The following is a 13679-nucleotide window of genomic DNA, read 5'->3' as shown; positions in this document are numbered from 1 at the left end:
TAGGTGGGGGTCAGAATCCTTATTTGATGATATTGATGTGATGAAATTAAATTTTGTTGGTAATGTGTCTAGCATGGCACCTGGTCCTGATGGTTGTGATGGTTATTTGTGTGGGGTGTGCTGGGAAGAGACCTTTGAGCCTAGTCTTTGCTTCATTGGGGACAAGTTGTGGTAGTTTATTTATAGTTGGGGGCAATGAAAGAAGGTTGAGAGATAGGTGTTAGTGGGGAAAGAAAAGCAAGAATGGAGGGAAGGAGAGCGATTGGAGAGAGAGAGAGAGAGAGAACACAGTGACACATCAGCTAGACCAACTTCTCTTCACTGTGGCGGAAAGAGAAAATTAGGGACTTGCCACACTGTCCTCATCCAGCGGCAATTCAGCAAAAAGGGCTAAAGGGCTGTCTTGTTCTGCGGCATTGAGCAATTCTGGCTCCACCCCTCCCCTCTTCCCACACATTCTACTTACTGAAAACCCCAAGACCGAAGAAGAGGTTCCCTCTTCGAATGAGAGAAACACAGCACCATGTGGAGCTTCAGCTTGCTCCTCTTCTGGGGTGAGTGTGGGGCTGAACAATGATGGGAGGGTTGGGGGAAGTCTACACTGGATTTAGACTGTAGGGAAAAGGGAAGGCCATGGGGTGTCTAGCCAGAGACCCCAATTCTAGTTGGATATTGCCAATACCTTCATTGGGGGACCTTTGACAAAAATTCCTGAACACAGGGAATTCCATCTGTCAAGGTAGACTTTCTTTATAGTTATTCATTCGGCATGTATTTCCTGAACACCTACTATGTGCCAGGTGCTGTTGTAGGCAGTGAGGGGAGAGCAGTAGTAAACAAGCAGTTCCTGCTGTCATGAGGTTAACATCCTCATAGGAGGGACAGACAGAAAAGAAGCCACTGGCCATAACTGCCACCACCCATCTAGCACTAGTTATAAGTTCCTCAAATATCTTCACAAAATTCCTCCAAATACTGTGTCACTAATAGCCCCATTTTACAAAGGAGGAAACTGAGGCAGGAGAGATTAGATGACTTGCCCAAGACTACGTAGCTAACAAGGGGTCGAGCCGGCAGTCTAGCCCCAGAGTCTCTACGCTTTCTTGGTTATCACTATGCTATGCTGTCCCAAATAATGACAAAAAGCATTTCAGGCAGTGAAGTGCCACAAAAGAAGAGAGTGACTGGGGGTCATGTTGAAGGGGGAAGTCAGGGAAGACCTCTTGGAAGGGGTGACATTTGTGCTGAGGCCTGAGCCATGAGATGGAGCCTTCCTGTCTGTTCTCTTATTTCCCTTTCTTCAGGCGTCAGTTTGAACTGGTCTTATATATGGCCTATGTTGTGGTTTTCTTCCTGTCTTTCAAATTTTATTCACTGGTTCAAATCTATGAATGAGATAGATGAGCGCTGGGTGTTACATGCCATAATGAATCATTGAACACTACATCAAAAACTAATCATATACTGCATGTTGGCTAACTGAACATAATAAAAACAACAAATCTATGAATGAGGGACAATGTTTTGAACAACAAATGTGGGCTTCCTTGGCTGTGGTCTAGTCCATCTATTTGTGGAAGAGAAAACGTAGGCCCAAAGAAATTAAACAACTTTTCCAAGGCCATGCAGTCAGTAATTAGTGAAGCCAGATTTTCAAACCCAAACATTTTGACTCCAGAGTTGGTATGCCTAAAAACAGTGCTCTGTTGCCTCTAAAATGATTAACGAGCAAAAGAATTTTGTTTGGTGATAATGAATGGGAGTGTCAGGAGTTTGGGTCTGTGGGACTTGTTGATTGGCAGCCTTCATTAGAAGGAGCAGGTAACTCATGGACCCCAAATGCAGGAATGCCGGGTTGTTGCTTTGGGTGTCAGCACTGGTATTAGCTATTAGGGCCCCTTATTCTGCCCTGAAGTTAATTAGCAGAGTAGTGATGATGACATTGATGATGGGGATGGTGGGGGTGAAGATTGGGGTGGCGGAGGTTGGGTGGTGGGAGTGTGGGGGGTCGGAGTGGTGGTCGTGGGGGTGGTGATGGGGGTAAGGGTGGGGGTGGTAGTCATGAGAAGGATGGGGGTGGGGTGAAGATGGGGTGGTGGTGGTGGTGGGGTTATGGAGGTGATAGTGTCAGAGAAGAGCTAAGTGCTGGGGGGGGGGACTTCACTGCGTTTTAGAAACTTTTTTCCATCTCTCCCTAAGAACCAAGTTTTGCCCTCTTGGGGGAGATGTCATTTCTTTTGAGAATACATGTTGTAGTGTATATTTTTGAAAATCAGCTGGAACTTCGTAATTGAAGAGAAAATTAAGATAATACAAACAAAATGAAAAACATAAAGTGCAGAAAAGCAGGAATGGCTGCTGTGAGTATTAGGTGAAATATTGTGTTTGTCATTTGGTTCAGTTTCTCATCTAGGTTCATCAAACGTGTTTCTAGGAGGCCATTCCAGAGATACTTTTTCAGGTTGAGCTCCCATTGCTCCTTGGTGTTTCATCGTGTTTTCTTTTCTTTCATCACAGAGTGTGGTGTACTCAGCTGGGTTATGTTCCCATTGGAATCAATTACAGATGGTAAGTTGGTCAAAGAGAATCCATACGCTCAATGCGCGGGAGGGTGGGTTCTGGGGAGGAGAGCCTTCTGTCCCAGGAGGCTGAGCCACAGCCGAACACTTGCTGGGAGCTGCTTAGTGGTAGAGCAAGGGATAAAGAATATCCAGGTCTCCTGGTTCCTGCTCCAGGCTCTTACCTTTGTGCCTTGGATTCACTGTGTGACCTCAGGTGAGTCACACAAAACCTCTCTGATCGTCACTTTCCTCAGCTGTGCAATACAGTTAACACAGGTTCCTATCCTACGGGGACATTGTGAAGCTGAAATCAAAAGAGGTAACTTTTAACCACTTGGTATGTGTGGTAAGAACTTCATAAAGGGTAGTGTGGTGGGCATGGGGATGGAATTTACTCCAATTACAACTCAATGTGGGAAAAATGCATTTTAAAAATGTATTAAGCGTTCTCATCTTCTACACGAGCTGCTGCTGGTTGGACAGGAACAACATTGCCAGTTCTTCGGGTTCTCAGTGTCTCAGGTTCCTGGATCAGCCTTATTTGGGAAATTCAGTCCGTACTGTACAGAGTTAATCTTTCAAATTTCTTACCCTACTCTTGGTCCTCCCAAGATGGTGGCTGGGTGTGGGTGTAGGGGCAACTTACGGGACCTTGCGGCTGTCCAGGGTGGACTCTGGGTGGGATGTTTTGTCTACCGGCAGAGCATGGCCCCACCTTGCCTGTCTGGTAGTCCTCTCAGCAGTTCTGTACACCCCAGGGTCCACGCAGGGACTTCTGCTTTCCGCATTCAGGCTATGGGAACCCAGAAGAGTTTTCATGGACCACCTAGTGGCTACCTCCCTCTGTGGGTTCTAATCCTTGGCTCTCATACCCTGCTAGATGTGGCAACAGCAGAAAGCAAACTTCTCTTCTAGACTGGGAAACTCCACCTGGCTTTTGTTGGGAGAAGTCAGCCCTTAGCCTTGATACCCCTAAATTCACCCATTCCTATCTGGAAGTTTCTGAGGTGCACTGGCAGAGGAGTAGGGCTCCTTGTGGGTCCCTCTCATCTCCTCTCTTTATTAGCTTCCCACAATTTTTTCCCTTCCCTTATGATGGGTATTTCCCTTACACCATGGCTTAATGAAGACTCTAGCTTCCAGTCCTTCAAGCCTGGCTACTGCAAAATCTTTTTATGGAGATATGACTGACGTATAACATTGTGCAAGAATAAGGTGTGCACGTGTCGATATGATACACATATACTGAGAAATGCTTATCACCGTAGTGTTCACTAATGTTTTCATCACCTTACATCATTACCATTTTTTTTTCTGGTAAGGATATTTAAGATTTACTCGTAGCAACTTCCAAGTATATAATACAGTATTGTTAACCGGAGTAACCATGCTGTACACTGATCTCCCAAACTCGTTCATCTCATAAGGCTTTGCTTTCAAGGCTATTGTTTTGCTGGGAACCCAAACATCCAGTCTGGTAATTAAAACCTGAACATTCCTGTTTTGCTTTCATCTGTGTCTGCTGCCGAGACATCTTAATTTTTTCTGAATGAGAGTAAATCCTTCAGCAGAATGTGTTGGGGCAGGCGGGTTCACATCCATATAACTGGAAAAGAGAAAAATCATTTCACTATATTTCCAAAATGGTCACCTTGATAAAAAAAAATTGATCATTATTATTGATTCCAGAAAGCCCTTGGCTGGTGAGGAAGTCATTCTCCACAGCTCTGGGACCTGGGCCCGACACTGTGCAGGAGAGTTAGGTAGACAAATCAATAAAAGAAAGAATCTGCCTCACATAGAGAGTGGGAGAGATGTTACAGTCAAGGCACGTACAAGGAATTTGTAAGCGGGAATTCCAAACGCTTAACATTTGAAAAAACTGAGCACCATTGGAATTTAAAATGTACAAACACAGGGATGTTAACTTTGTGATAATTCATCAAAGTGCAGGCTTACAATATTCGTGCTTTTCTCTCTATATCATACTTAATAAAATACTATGAAAATGCCCATACGCTTTGAAACAGAGATTCCTGATCCAGAAATGTATTCCAAAGAGATACTTGTAAAGTGCACAGAGATACCTCACCGTACACGCAAGGAGGTGTTTCTTATGTTATTCTGGTAACAACTTGGAATTAAACAATGTTTGTTTGCACGGGGGGGGGGGGGACTGGTTGGATAAAAGTTGTTTGTTAGAGTAACCCTAGCTACTGTAACAAACCCTAAACTGTCCACGGCTTAATAAACAGAAATTTAATTTTTGTTTGTTTAAGAGTCCAATGCAGATATTTCTGGCCAGTGGGTGGCTTTCCTCCAAATGGTAATTTGGAGACCCAGACTCCTTCTGTCTCGTGGCTCAGCCATGCTGGGGTCTCGGAGTCTTCTGCAGACCTTGGCAGAAGGGAAAAGAAACAGTGGAGAAGGCACACCCACTTTCTAAAAACCCAGGTCTGGCAGTGAGGCATGCGGTATTTTCTCAGGTTCATAGGACCATAGCTGGACGCAAGGTGAGCTGGGAAATGTAGTCCATGGTGGGTAAGCTGCCTGCTAGTGACAGTTCCATACCATGGAAAGGGGAGTGTGGACTTTCTGCTTGACCTTTGGCTACCAAGCCAATCCCTGGCGCAGTTAATGCCCATGGACACAGTGGAAACCACACAGCTGTTCAAAAGCATGAGTTGGGTCTGTATGGACTGACTGGGAAAGGTGCCCCAAACATAGGTGCCCCTTCTCTTTACTTTTTATTATAGAAATATTTAAACATTCAAAGGTAGGGAAAACAGTACAACAAACTCCAATGTACTCATTACCCAGCTTCCACGCTTGACAAATTTTGCTGCTCTTGGTTTGCAAGACGTATTCCTAAGTGAAAAAGCAAGTAAGAGTACGACAGAGTTGTCCAACAGAACTTTCTATAATGATGGACGTGTTCTCGATCCACAGTAGTCAGTGGCTACTGAGCCATTGAAATAAAGCTAACAGGACCAAATAATGGAAAGTTTCATTTTATTTAATTTTCATAGATTTGTTTTTAAAAAGATTTTATTTATTTATTTCAGAAAGAGAGAGAGAGTGCACGTGCACGAGCAGGGGGAGGGGCAAAAGGAGAGTGAGAAGCAGACTCCTCAGTCCCAGGACCTTGAGACCATGACCTGAGCTGAAGGCAGATGCTTAACCATCTGAGCCCCCCAGGCCCCCCAATATTCATAGATTTAAAAGCAAACAGCCGCATATGATTAGTAGCTACTGGTTTGGAGAGCAAAGTAGATTGTGTATTGCATGATCTCACTTGTGTTAAAAAATTGTGTGAATTCGTAAATTTATTCATATTTAATAATATATTTCCATGACTGAGCCTGTGAGTAGGACTAGGCTGGAGGGGATTCACTCTAAGCTTTTGACAGTGGTTGCCTCTGGGTTATAAGGATGGCAGACTGAGAGATCTTCGCTTTTAATTTTATATACTTTTGCATTGTTTGAACTTTTTTTAAACAAGCAATTATTCCCTTCTTTTAAAAAGATACAAACAAAACAAAAATGCACCAAAATCAGGATGACCATCTGCTTTCGGTCAGTTTCTTTTTTCTTTCTTTCTTTTTTTTTTTTAAAGATTTTATTTATTTATTTGACAGAGATAGAGATAGCCAGCGAGAGAAGGAACACAGGCAGGGGGAGTGGGAGAGGAAGCAGGCTCATAGCAGAGGAGCCTGATGTGGGGCTCGATCCCAGAACGCTGGGATCACGCCCTGAGCCGAAGGCAGACGCCTAACCGCTGTGCCACCCAGGCGCCCCTTTCAGTCAGTTTCTGTAGGAAGCAGAGCCTGGTAGAATTCTTGTGTGAGTCATTTATTGAGGGAGAACTCGCAGGACACGCTTGCAGGGGAATGAGGGAAGCAGGACAAAGGCGGGGGAGAAACCAGCCTCCCAGAAGGTGTTTTGAGAGACTTTCAGCCACAGCCTGGTCTCACAAGAGCCCTGGAGTGTGAAGTGCCTCGCAGAGGTTCACCTGCTCAGAGGCGAGGCAGAGGCTGTCTTGTAACTCACCTGCACCTGTCTGCCAGTCTGCCTGGGGGATGGGTATGCCGTCCGGTAAAGCGGATGGGGGGTGGTGGGTGCCAAGAGTGGCCACTGTCCCACCGCTTCTTACCTGGCGAGTTGTGAAGGGCTCATGAGCTGAGGTAGGAGAATCCCCAGCAGGAGACTGGGTTTTCCCCTTCACATACCCACTCCCGCTTTTGTAACTTGCTGCTGTAATGACTGGCGCTCGGGGAAATACGGAGACTGGCTGGCTCACGGCCACTTTCAAAGGGATCTGATGGCTTCTCATTGCTCTGCTTGTGGGCTGGTGGCAGCTGCGGGGCACGTGCTCTGGGAACCGACCTCCCAGACAGAAGGCGATCAGACCTTGGGCAAGCACCCTCAGCTCTCAGTTTTGTCATCTGATTAATGGGTATTGCGATGACCCCCCCCACACACACACCTGATGGGATAATTGTGAGGATTTGATTCCATGTGCAGTTGTTAAGAGGTGGGTTGTGGACTCACATTTCCTGGGTTCGAATCTTGGTTCCAGCGCTCACGTATTTCAGTAAATACCCTAAAACTTTAGTTTCTATGAAAATGAGGGTCAGAGGGGTTAATCCAACTGGGCTTTGATGAGCATTGTATGAGGTAAGATACAGGCAGTGCTTCAAATGGTACCTGGAACACAGCAGGTGCACAGCTATGTCTACGCTCCCTCTCCCCAGAGAAACCTAAGTTATCCGGTTTGTACTGGTTGGGCCAAAGCTGTAGTGAGCGGGCACAGTCAGGACAATGCGCAGGACCCCTGGACGCCCTGCCAACCTTCACCCATTCTACTTTCTCTTCTCCTGCGTTCTCGCTGGTGGTGTGACCAGGGGGAGGCTACGCCAATGCTCTTGGGCCTCTGTTTCCACATCTGTAAAACGGAGTCCTAATACGGCCCGTGATGTAGGGTGACCAACTGTCCTGGCTTGCCTCTGAATGGGAGGGGGGCTCCCGGGACTCTGGACTTCCAGTGCTAACACCAGGAAAGTTCTGGAAAAACCAGGGTTACTAGGTCAACCCATCTGAAAGCATTATTTTGGGGCCTGCAGAAAATGCATGGAAGGGGCTGGTGCTAGGGAAGCACCAATGAACCGGAAGCTCTAGTTCTATCTTTAAAAGTCTTTTTGCTCCTTGGAATCTCTATGCTTGGGTCTATTAGGTGGTCATGCACTAAGTTGTCTGGCTCACGATCGAGGATCATGTGTCTGTCTCGGGGGGATTGTTGAAGGGCTTTCCTGGCTTCTTGCTCTTGCAGTGGCCACCAGAGGACACTAGGGAGTGCCCAAGTCAAGTTCTGCCTCCTCTGCCCACAGCCCTCCAGGGCTCCCACCCCCCCTGGGGTTAAAGCCCAAATCCTCCCGGAGGCCCCCAAGGCCCTGTACCCTCCCTGCCCTGCCCTCTTCCCTCTCTTCCCCTTGCTCACTCTGTTGCAGCCACACACCCCTCCTTGCTGTTCCTCCAATACCCCACCCCTGTCCCGCCCCAGGGCCTTTGCATGAGCTGTGCCCTCTGCTTGGGATGTTCTTGCCCTACATACACACTTGGCTCTCTCCCTCCCCTTCTTCGTGTTTCAGCTCATGCGTCATCTTCTCAGTGACTACTGTATTTTTGACATTGTATCCCTCACCCTCACCTCTCCAGGTTATCAGCTCTGTGAAGGTGGGGAATTTTGTGTGTCTTGTTCCACTGCTGAATCCACAGGGTCTAGAATAGTGCCTGACATATAACAGGTGTTTGTATTTGTTAGAGTTATCCAGAGAAACAGAACCAATAGGATGGAGACATAGAGATAAAAAATTTATTATAAGGAATTGGTTCATACAATTACGGCGGCTAGCAAGTCCTAAGATCTTTGGGGTGACATCCAAAAGTCCTGAGACCAGAAAGAATCTGGGGAACTGAGCAAAGGTGAGCATGGCTGATGGGACAAGGTAGGAGATGAGCTGGAGAGGTTGGCAGGTGCTGAGTCACACAGGACTGGGTTGCGATTGTGGTTTGGGGTGGGTTGGAGTTGTGAGCAATTGAGCCAGAGGAAGAGGGTAATGGGAAGCTCAGATGAGAGACCGCAAGTTGGCAATGTGCCGGAAGTTTGCAGAGAACAATGTTGCCTCGGCAGCTGAAAGAGGAAACTGTTAATGAGAAAAGACACAACTGAGATGTCCTGCAGGGAAAAGAAATAAACAAGGCATGTTGCAGGAAGTGAAGAGCCTGGCTCTCAACGCCCTGAAAATAAACCATCCCTTAAAGTTTTTGCAGCACATTGTAAAGTGCTTTCCCACTCTACCAACCAATGTTGGCATTACTGTTACTCCTCTTTCTTTCACGCCCCACGTCTAATCCGTTGGCAAATCCTGTTAACATCACCTTCAGAATAAACCCCGAATCTTATTTATTTATTTATTTATTTATTTATTTATTTATTTATTTATTTTAAAGATTTTATTTTTTATTTGACAGAGATAGAGACAGCCAGCGAGAGAGGGAACACAAGCAGGGGGAGTGGGAGAGGAGGAAGCAGGCTCATAGCAGAGGAGCCTGATGTGGGGCTCGATCCCATAACGCCAGGATCACGCCCTGAGCCGAAGGCAGACGCTTAATGACTGAGCCACCCAGGCACCCCTGAACCCCGAATCTTGTACCTTCCATGGCTCCCAGTGGGGTTGCATCCATCATCCCCACTTACCTGGACAGGTGGAGGTGCCGCCTCCCAGGTCATCCTGTCCCTCTACAGCTCATCTTCCAGCCAGGGGCCACAGGATCCTGTTAAAACCTCGGTCCTGCTGCGTCCTGCCTGTGGCTCCCAGTGCTCTCCGTAGAAAGCCGAGGTGTGCCGGCATCTAGCAGATCTAACATGACCTAGCCAAGTCCGGGCCTCCCATTCCCCCACCCCCCCGCCCCCTCTGCTCCAACCGCACCGACCTCCTTGTATCTCCACCAGGTCTTCAGGTGTGGTCCTGCCCCTTCATACCCTTGCTCTTTCCTCTGCCCTAGGAACCTTCATAGCTCACTCACCTCCCTCTGGTCTTCGTTCTAACGTTAGCTTCTCAGCGAGGTCTTTATTATTGAGCACCGACTGCGTACTGGGCACTGTTGTGTGCACTCAGCACATAGCAGTGAATGACACAGACACAAATCCTTGCCTTCCAGGAGCTCAAAGTCCATCAGGGCAACAGACTTAATCAGTCGCAAAATGTTTTTTACAAAGAATTGTCTTAGAAATTGCCTGAACGTTGATTCCATTTCCAGCCAGATCTACCTCTTCTTGGGTAACAGTAGTGAAAATCACTCACTTCAGGTTCCGACAGGCTTGGAGCTGCCACTTACCAGCTGTGTGTCCTTGGACAAGTTACTTAACCTCACTGAGCCTCAGTTGTCCACATCTGTGTAATGGGAATTGTGTTAGCATCCTACGGCTGCTCTAGCGAATTACCACAAACTTGACAGCTTCAAACATCAAAAACATTACCTTATGGGTCTGGAGGTCAGAAGTCCAAGGTGGGTCCCACTGGGCTAAAATCAAGGTGTCAGCAGGGCTGCGTTCTTTTCTGGGCATTCTACGGGATAATATGTCTTTTTGCCTTTTCCAGTCTTTAACTGGATGGTCATGTTACTAAAGGGAAGCAGGAGAGATGGTTCTGGGGGAAGGGCTGCTGTTCTCTGCTTGGAGGTTTGCTGCTGGAACTGTAACCTGAGTCTTCCACGCTCCAAAGGCTAAAATGTCGAGTCTCAGACTCTTGCGTCTAGAGCTCTGATGCTCATGGTGCGGTGTGGTCCATGGGCCAGCATCGGCATCATTCAGGGGCTGGTGAGAAATGCAGCATGTCGGGCCCCTTCCTAGACCTGCGAAATCAGCGTCTGCTTTTCCCAGATCTGGGACCTGCGTGAGACAGAGGCTGTTGGTCTGAGGACCACACCTGGGTTAGCAAGTGTTCATGTCAGTGCATCTCACACTTTCCTGTGCACCTGGCTCACCCAGGGTCTTGCTCAAATGCAGATTCTGATTCATCAGTTCTGGGGTGGGGCCTGAGATACTGCATTTCCAGCAAACTCCCAGGCAATGTTGACGTTCCCACATGACAGCGCTGAGCACTTTCTCAGGGCTGATGTCACCAGTTGCCACAAACTGGGGGACTTAAAAGAACAGAAATCTATTCTCTCACTGTTCTGGGGGCCGGAAGTCTGAAATCGAGGTGTCTGCAGGCCCATGCTTTCTCTGAAGGTTCTAAGGGAGTGTTTGTTCTGGGGTGGCTGGCAATCCTTGGTGTTCCTTGGGCTGTAGGCACCGCACTCAGTCTCTGCCTCTGTCGCCCACGTGGGGTTCTCCCTGAGCCCGTCTCTGTGCCTCTTCACCCCTTCTTAAAACGACGTCAGTCGTATCCGATTAAGGGACCATCCTACTCCAGTAGGGTCTCATCCTCACTGAGGTCTTTTCAAAAGAATTTTTATTTATTTATTTGAGAGAGAGAGCAAGCGTGAGAGAGAGAGAGAGAGAGAGAGCATGAGCAGGGGAGGGGCAGAGGGAGAGGGAGAAGCAGACATCCCGCCAAGCAGGGAGCCCAAAGCAGGGATCAATCCCAGGACCCTGGGATCACACCCCGAGCCGAAACCGGACGCTTAACCGACTGAGCCCCCCAGGCCTCCCCTTCACTGAGGTCTTAAGTACATTTACGAAGACCCTATTTCCAAATAAGGTTGCATTCTCAGGGACCAGGGTTTAGGGCTTCAGCATATTTCTTGTGGGGGGCACAGTTCAGCCCACAGCAGTCCCCTTCACACTCTCATGTTGGCTCCCTTTGAAGCCCACCCTGGGGCTCTAACTTGACCTCTTCCCTCTGTGCTTCCCAGACGAGAATGAGTGTCTGGATACCACCACGTGCCCCGCTTACGCAACCTGCACCAACACTTTGGAGAGCTTCTACTGCACTTGCAAACGAGGCTTTCTGTCCAGCAACGGACTGACGCATTTCAGGGGCCCAGGAGTGACATGCGAAGGTAAGTACGCAGCCCCTCAAAACCCTCTGGTATGTTGTAGGGAGATCAGACCGAAGCTTGCTGAGTGGTGCATGTACTTTTCGTAGTACTTTGTCTTTTCCCAAATGTTTTTCCTCCCCGTCTCCTTCCCTTATCCTTCTTTTCTTTCTCTTTTTTTTCTTTAATGTTTTAAAAATTTAAATTCAGTTAGCCCACAGAACATCATTGTTTGCTTTCTTTTTCTATAATGACAATGATTCCTGCTTACTCCACATTCCGACAATTGAAAGCTAGCATGAGGATGAAAATAAAAGTAAAAACCGTGCTATTGGGGCGCCTGGGTGGCACAGCGGTTAAGCGTCTGCCTTCAGCTCAGGGCGTGATCCCGGCGTTCTGGGATCGAGCCCCACATCAGGCTCCTCCACTATGAGCCTGTTTCTTCCTCTCCCACTCCCCCTGCTTGTGTTCCCTCTCTCCCTGGCTGTCTCTATCTCTGTCGAATAAATAAATAAAATCTTTAAAAAAAGAAAAAAAGAAAAAAGAAAACCGTGCTATTTGTCAATATCCAGAAATAACCACCGATTTCCTTTCAGGTAACCTCCTTTTGGTTGTCTCTCCATGCAGAAAACCAGAATTTCTTTTCTTTTTTTAAGATTTATTTATTTATTTATTTGACAGAGAGAGAGAGAGAGAGAGAGAGAGAGAGAGCCAGTGAGAGAGGGAACACCGGCAGGGGGAGTGGGAGAGGAAGAAGCAGGCTCCCAGCGGAGGAGCCTGATGCAGGGCTCCAATCCAGAATGCCGGGATCACGCCCTGAGCCGAAGGCAGACGCTTAAGGACTGAGCCACCCAGGCGACCCAGAAAACAAGAATTTCTAACATTCACTGAGTACCAGGTCTCCTGTGGAGGGCTCTCTACGCATTTTTTTTTTTTTAAAGATTTTATTTATTTATTCGACAGAGAGAGAGACAGCCAGCGAGAGAGGGAACACAAGCAGGGGGAGTGGGAGAGGAAGAAGCAATGACTGGGTCCTGGGAATGCCAGGGTCGTTTCTCCTGCACAGGTCAATGCTCCTCAGGCATGGGTCTTTGGTGGACAGTGACCACTTGAGTTGGGTACATGTGTCTCTCAGCCTCAGCACACCCCATCTTTGGTCTGCTCCACTCCCTCCTGCTCCTCAGATGTCAATGAATGCCTCTCCACCGAGCGTCTTGCCACAGCAGCTGAGTGTATCCAACTCCCTTGAAGCTCACAGTTGCAGCTCGTTGACTCTCACATCCTGCAAAGTAGAGAGGACCTGTTTTCTTTTTTACCTGCTTAATTAGTTAGAAACCCACCTGTAATGATCCTGAGGTAGGGATTATGATCTTCATTTGGGGCGAAGAAAATGAGAGCTCAGAGCATTGAAGTACTCCCCAGGATACACAGCTGTTCAGGAGAAGAGTCAGGATTTGAACTCCTGCTGAGGGCCTACCATGAGTCAAGCAGTGGGTCAGGTAGTGCTTGAGAAGTAATGAAGAGAAGTCTGTCCCTAGGGTAGAGATCCTCAGGAGATTGCTGGCAATGTCTGGGAGACATTTCTGATTGTCACAGACTGCTAGGTGGGGAAAGGAGGGCTGTGGGTGCAGCTGTGATCTAGTTTGAGAGGAGAGGCCAAGAGATGCCTGCTAAACACCTGAAATACATGGAACAGCTGCCCTACAACCAAAAATGATCGGTCCCAGATGCCAGTAGTTCAAGAGAGGAAACCTGTCTAGGGAGATCAAACTCAAACTTCAGAACTTTTTCCAAACGTTATTTGACTCAACACCTGAGAGATGACCTCTGCCACCCCCTTCACTCTATTAAATCAGCCATCATATCTTGGGGAACTCACCTGCTAAATATGTTTTAAATCTCTCCTGTTCTTCCCCAAACTTGGTTCGGGCTTCACGATTATTTTAGCAGCCTCTTCACTGAACTTTCCCTTCTTCCAGTCTTGTCCCTTGAATCCATCCTCCAAACCATAGCCAGAATATTCTCACAAGATGCAAGGGCTCCATCTTCCTGAGTCTGGTGCAGTGCTAGTGTTCT

The 13679-nt window shown here is 47.6% G+C and overlaps 1 protein-coding gene across 1 annotated transcript in view; it reads left to right on the top strand.

The window, feature by feature from the left end:
* The first annotated feature begins 451 nt into the window (after window positions 1-451).
* The window catches only part of ADGRE1 (adhesion G protein-coupled receptor E1), a 53682-nt gene continuing 40454 nt past the window's right edge, over window positions 452-13679 (top strand). Inside the window, exons 1-3 of the mRNA XM_040629467.1 lie at window positions 452-554; window positions 2518-2568; window positions 11481-11627. Of these exons, the coding sequence (XP_040485401.1) occupies window positions 524-554; window positions 2518-2568; window positions 11481-11627 (229 nt within the window). The 5' untranslated portion in view covers window positions 452-523. The remainder of the gene's footprint in view (window positions 555-2517; window positions 2569-11480; window positions 11628-13679) is intronic.

Source organism: Ursus maritimus, unplaced genomic scaffold (genome assembly GCF_017311325.1).
Source record: "Ursus maritimus isolate PB19 unplaced genomic scaffold, ASM1731132v1 scaffold_14, whole genome shotgun sequence".
NCBI lineage: Eukaryota > Metazoa > Chordata > Mammalia > Carnivora > Ursidae > Ursus > Ursus maritimus.
The sequence above is the reverse complement of the archived record's forward strand: the minus strand, read 5'-3'. Positions and strand labels throughout refer to the sequence as shown.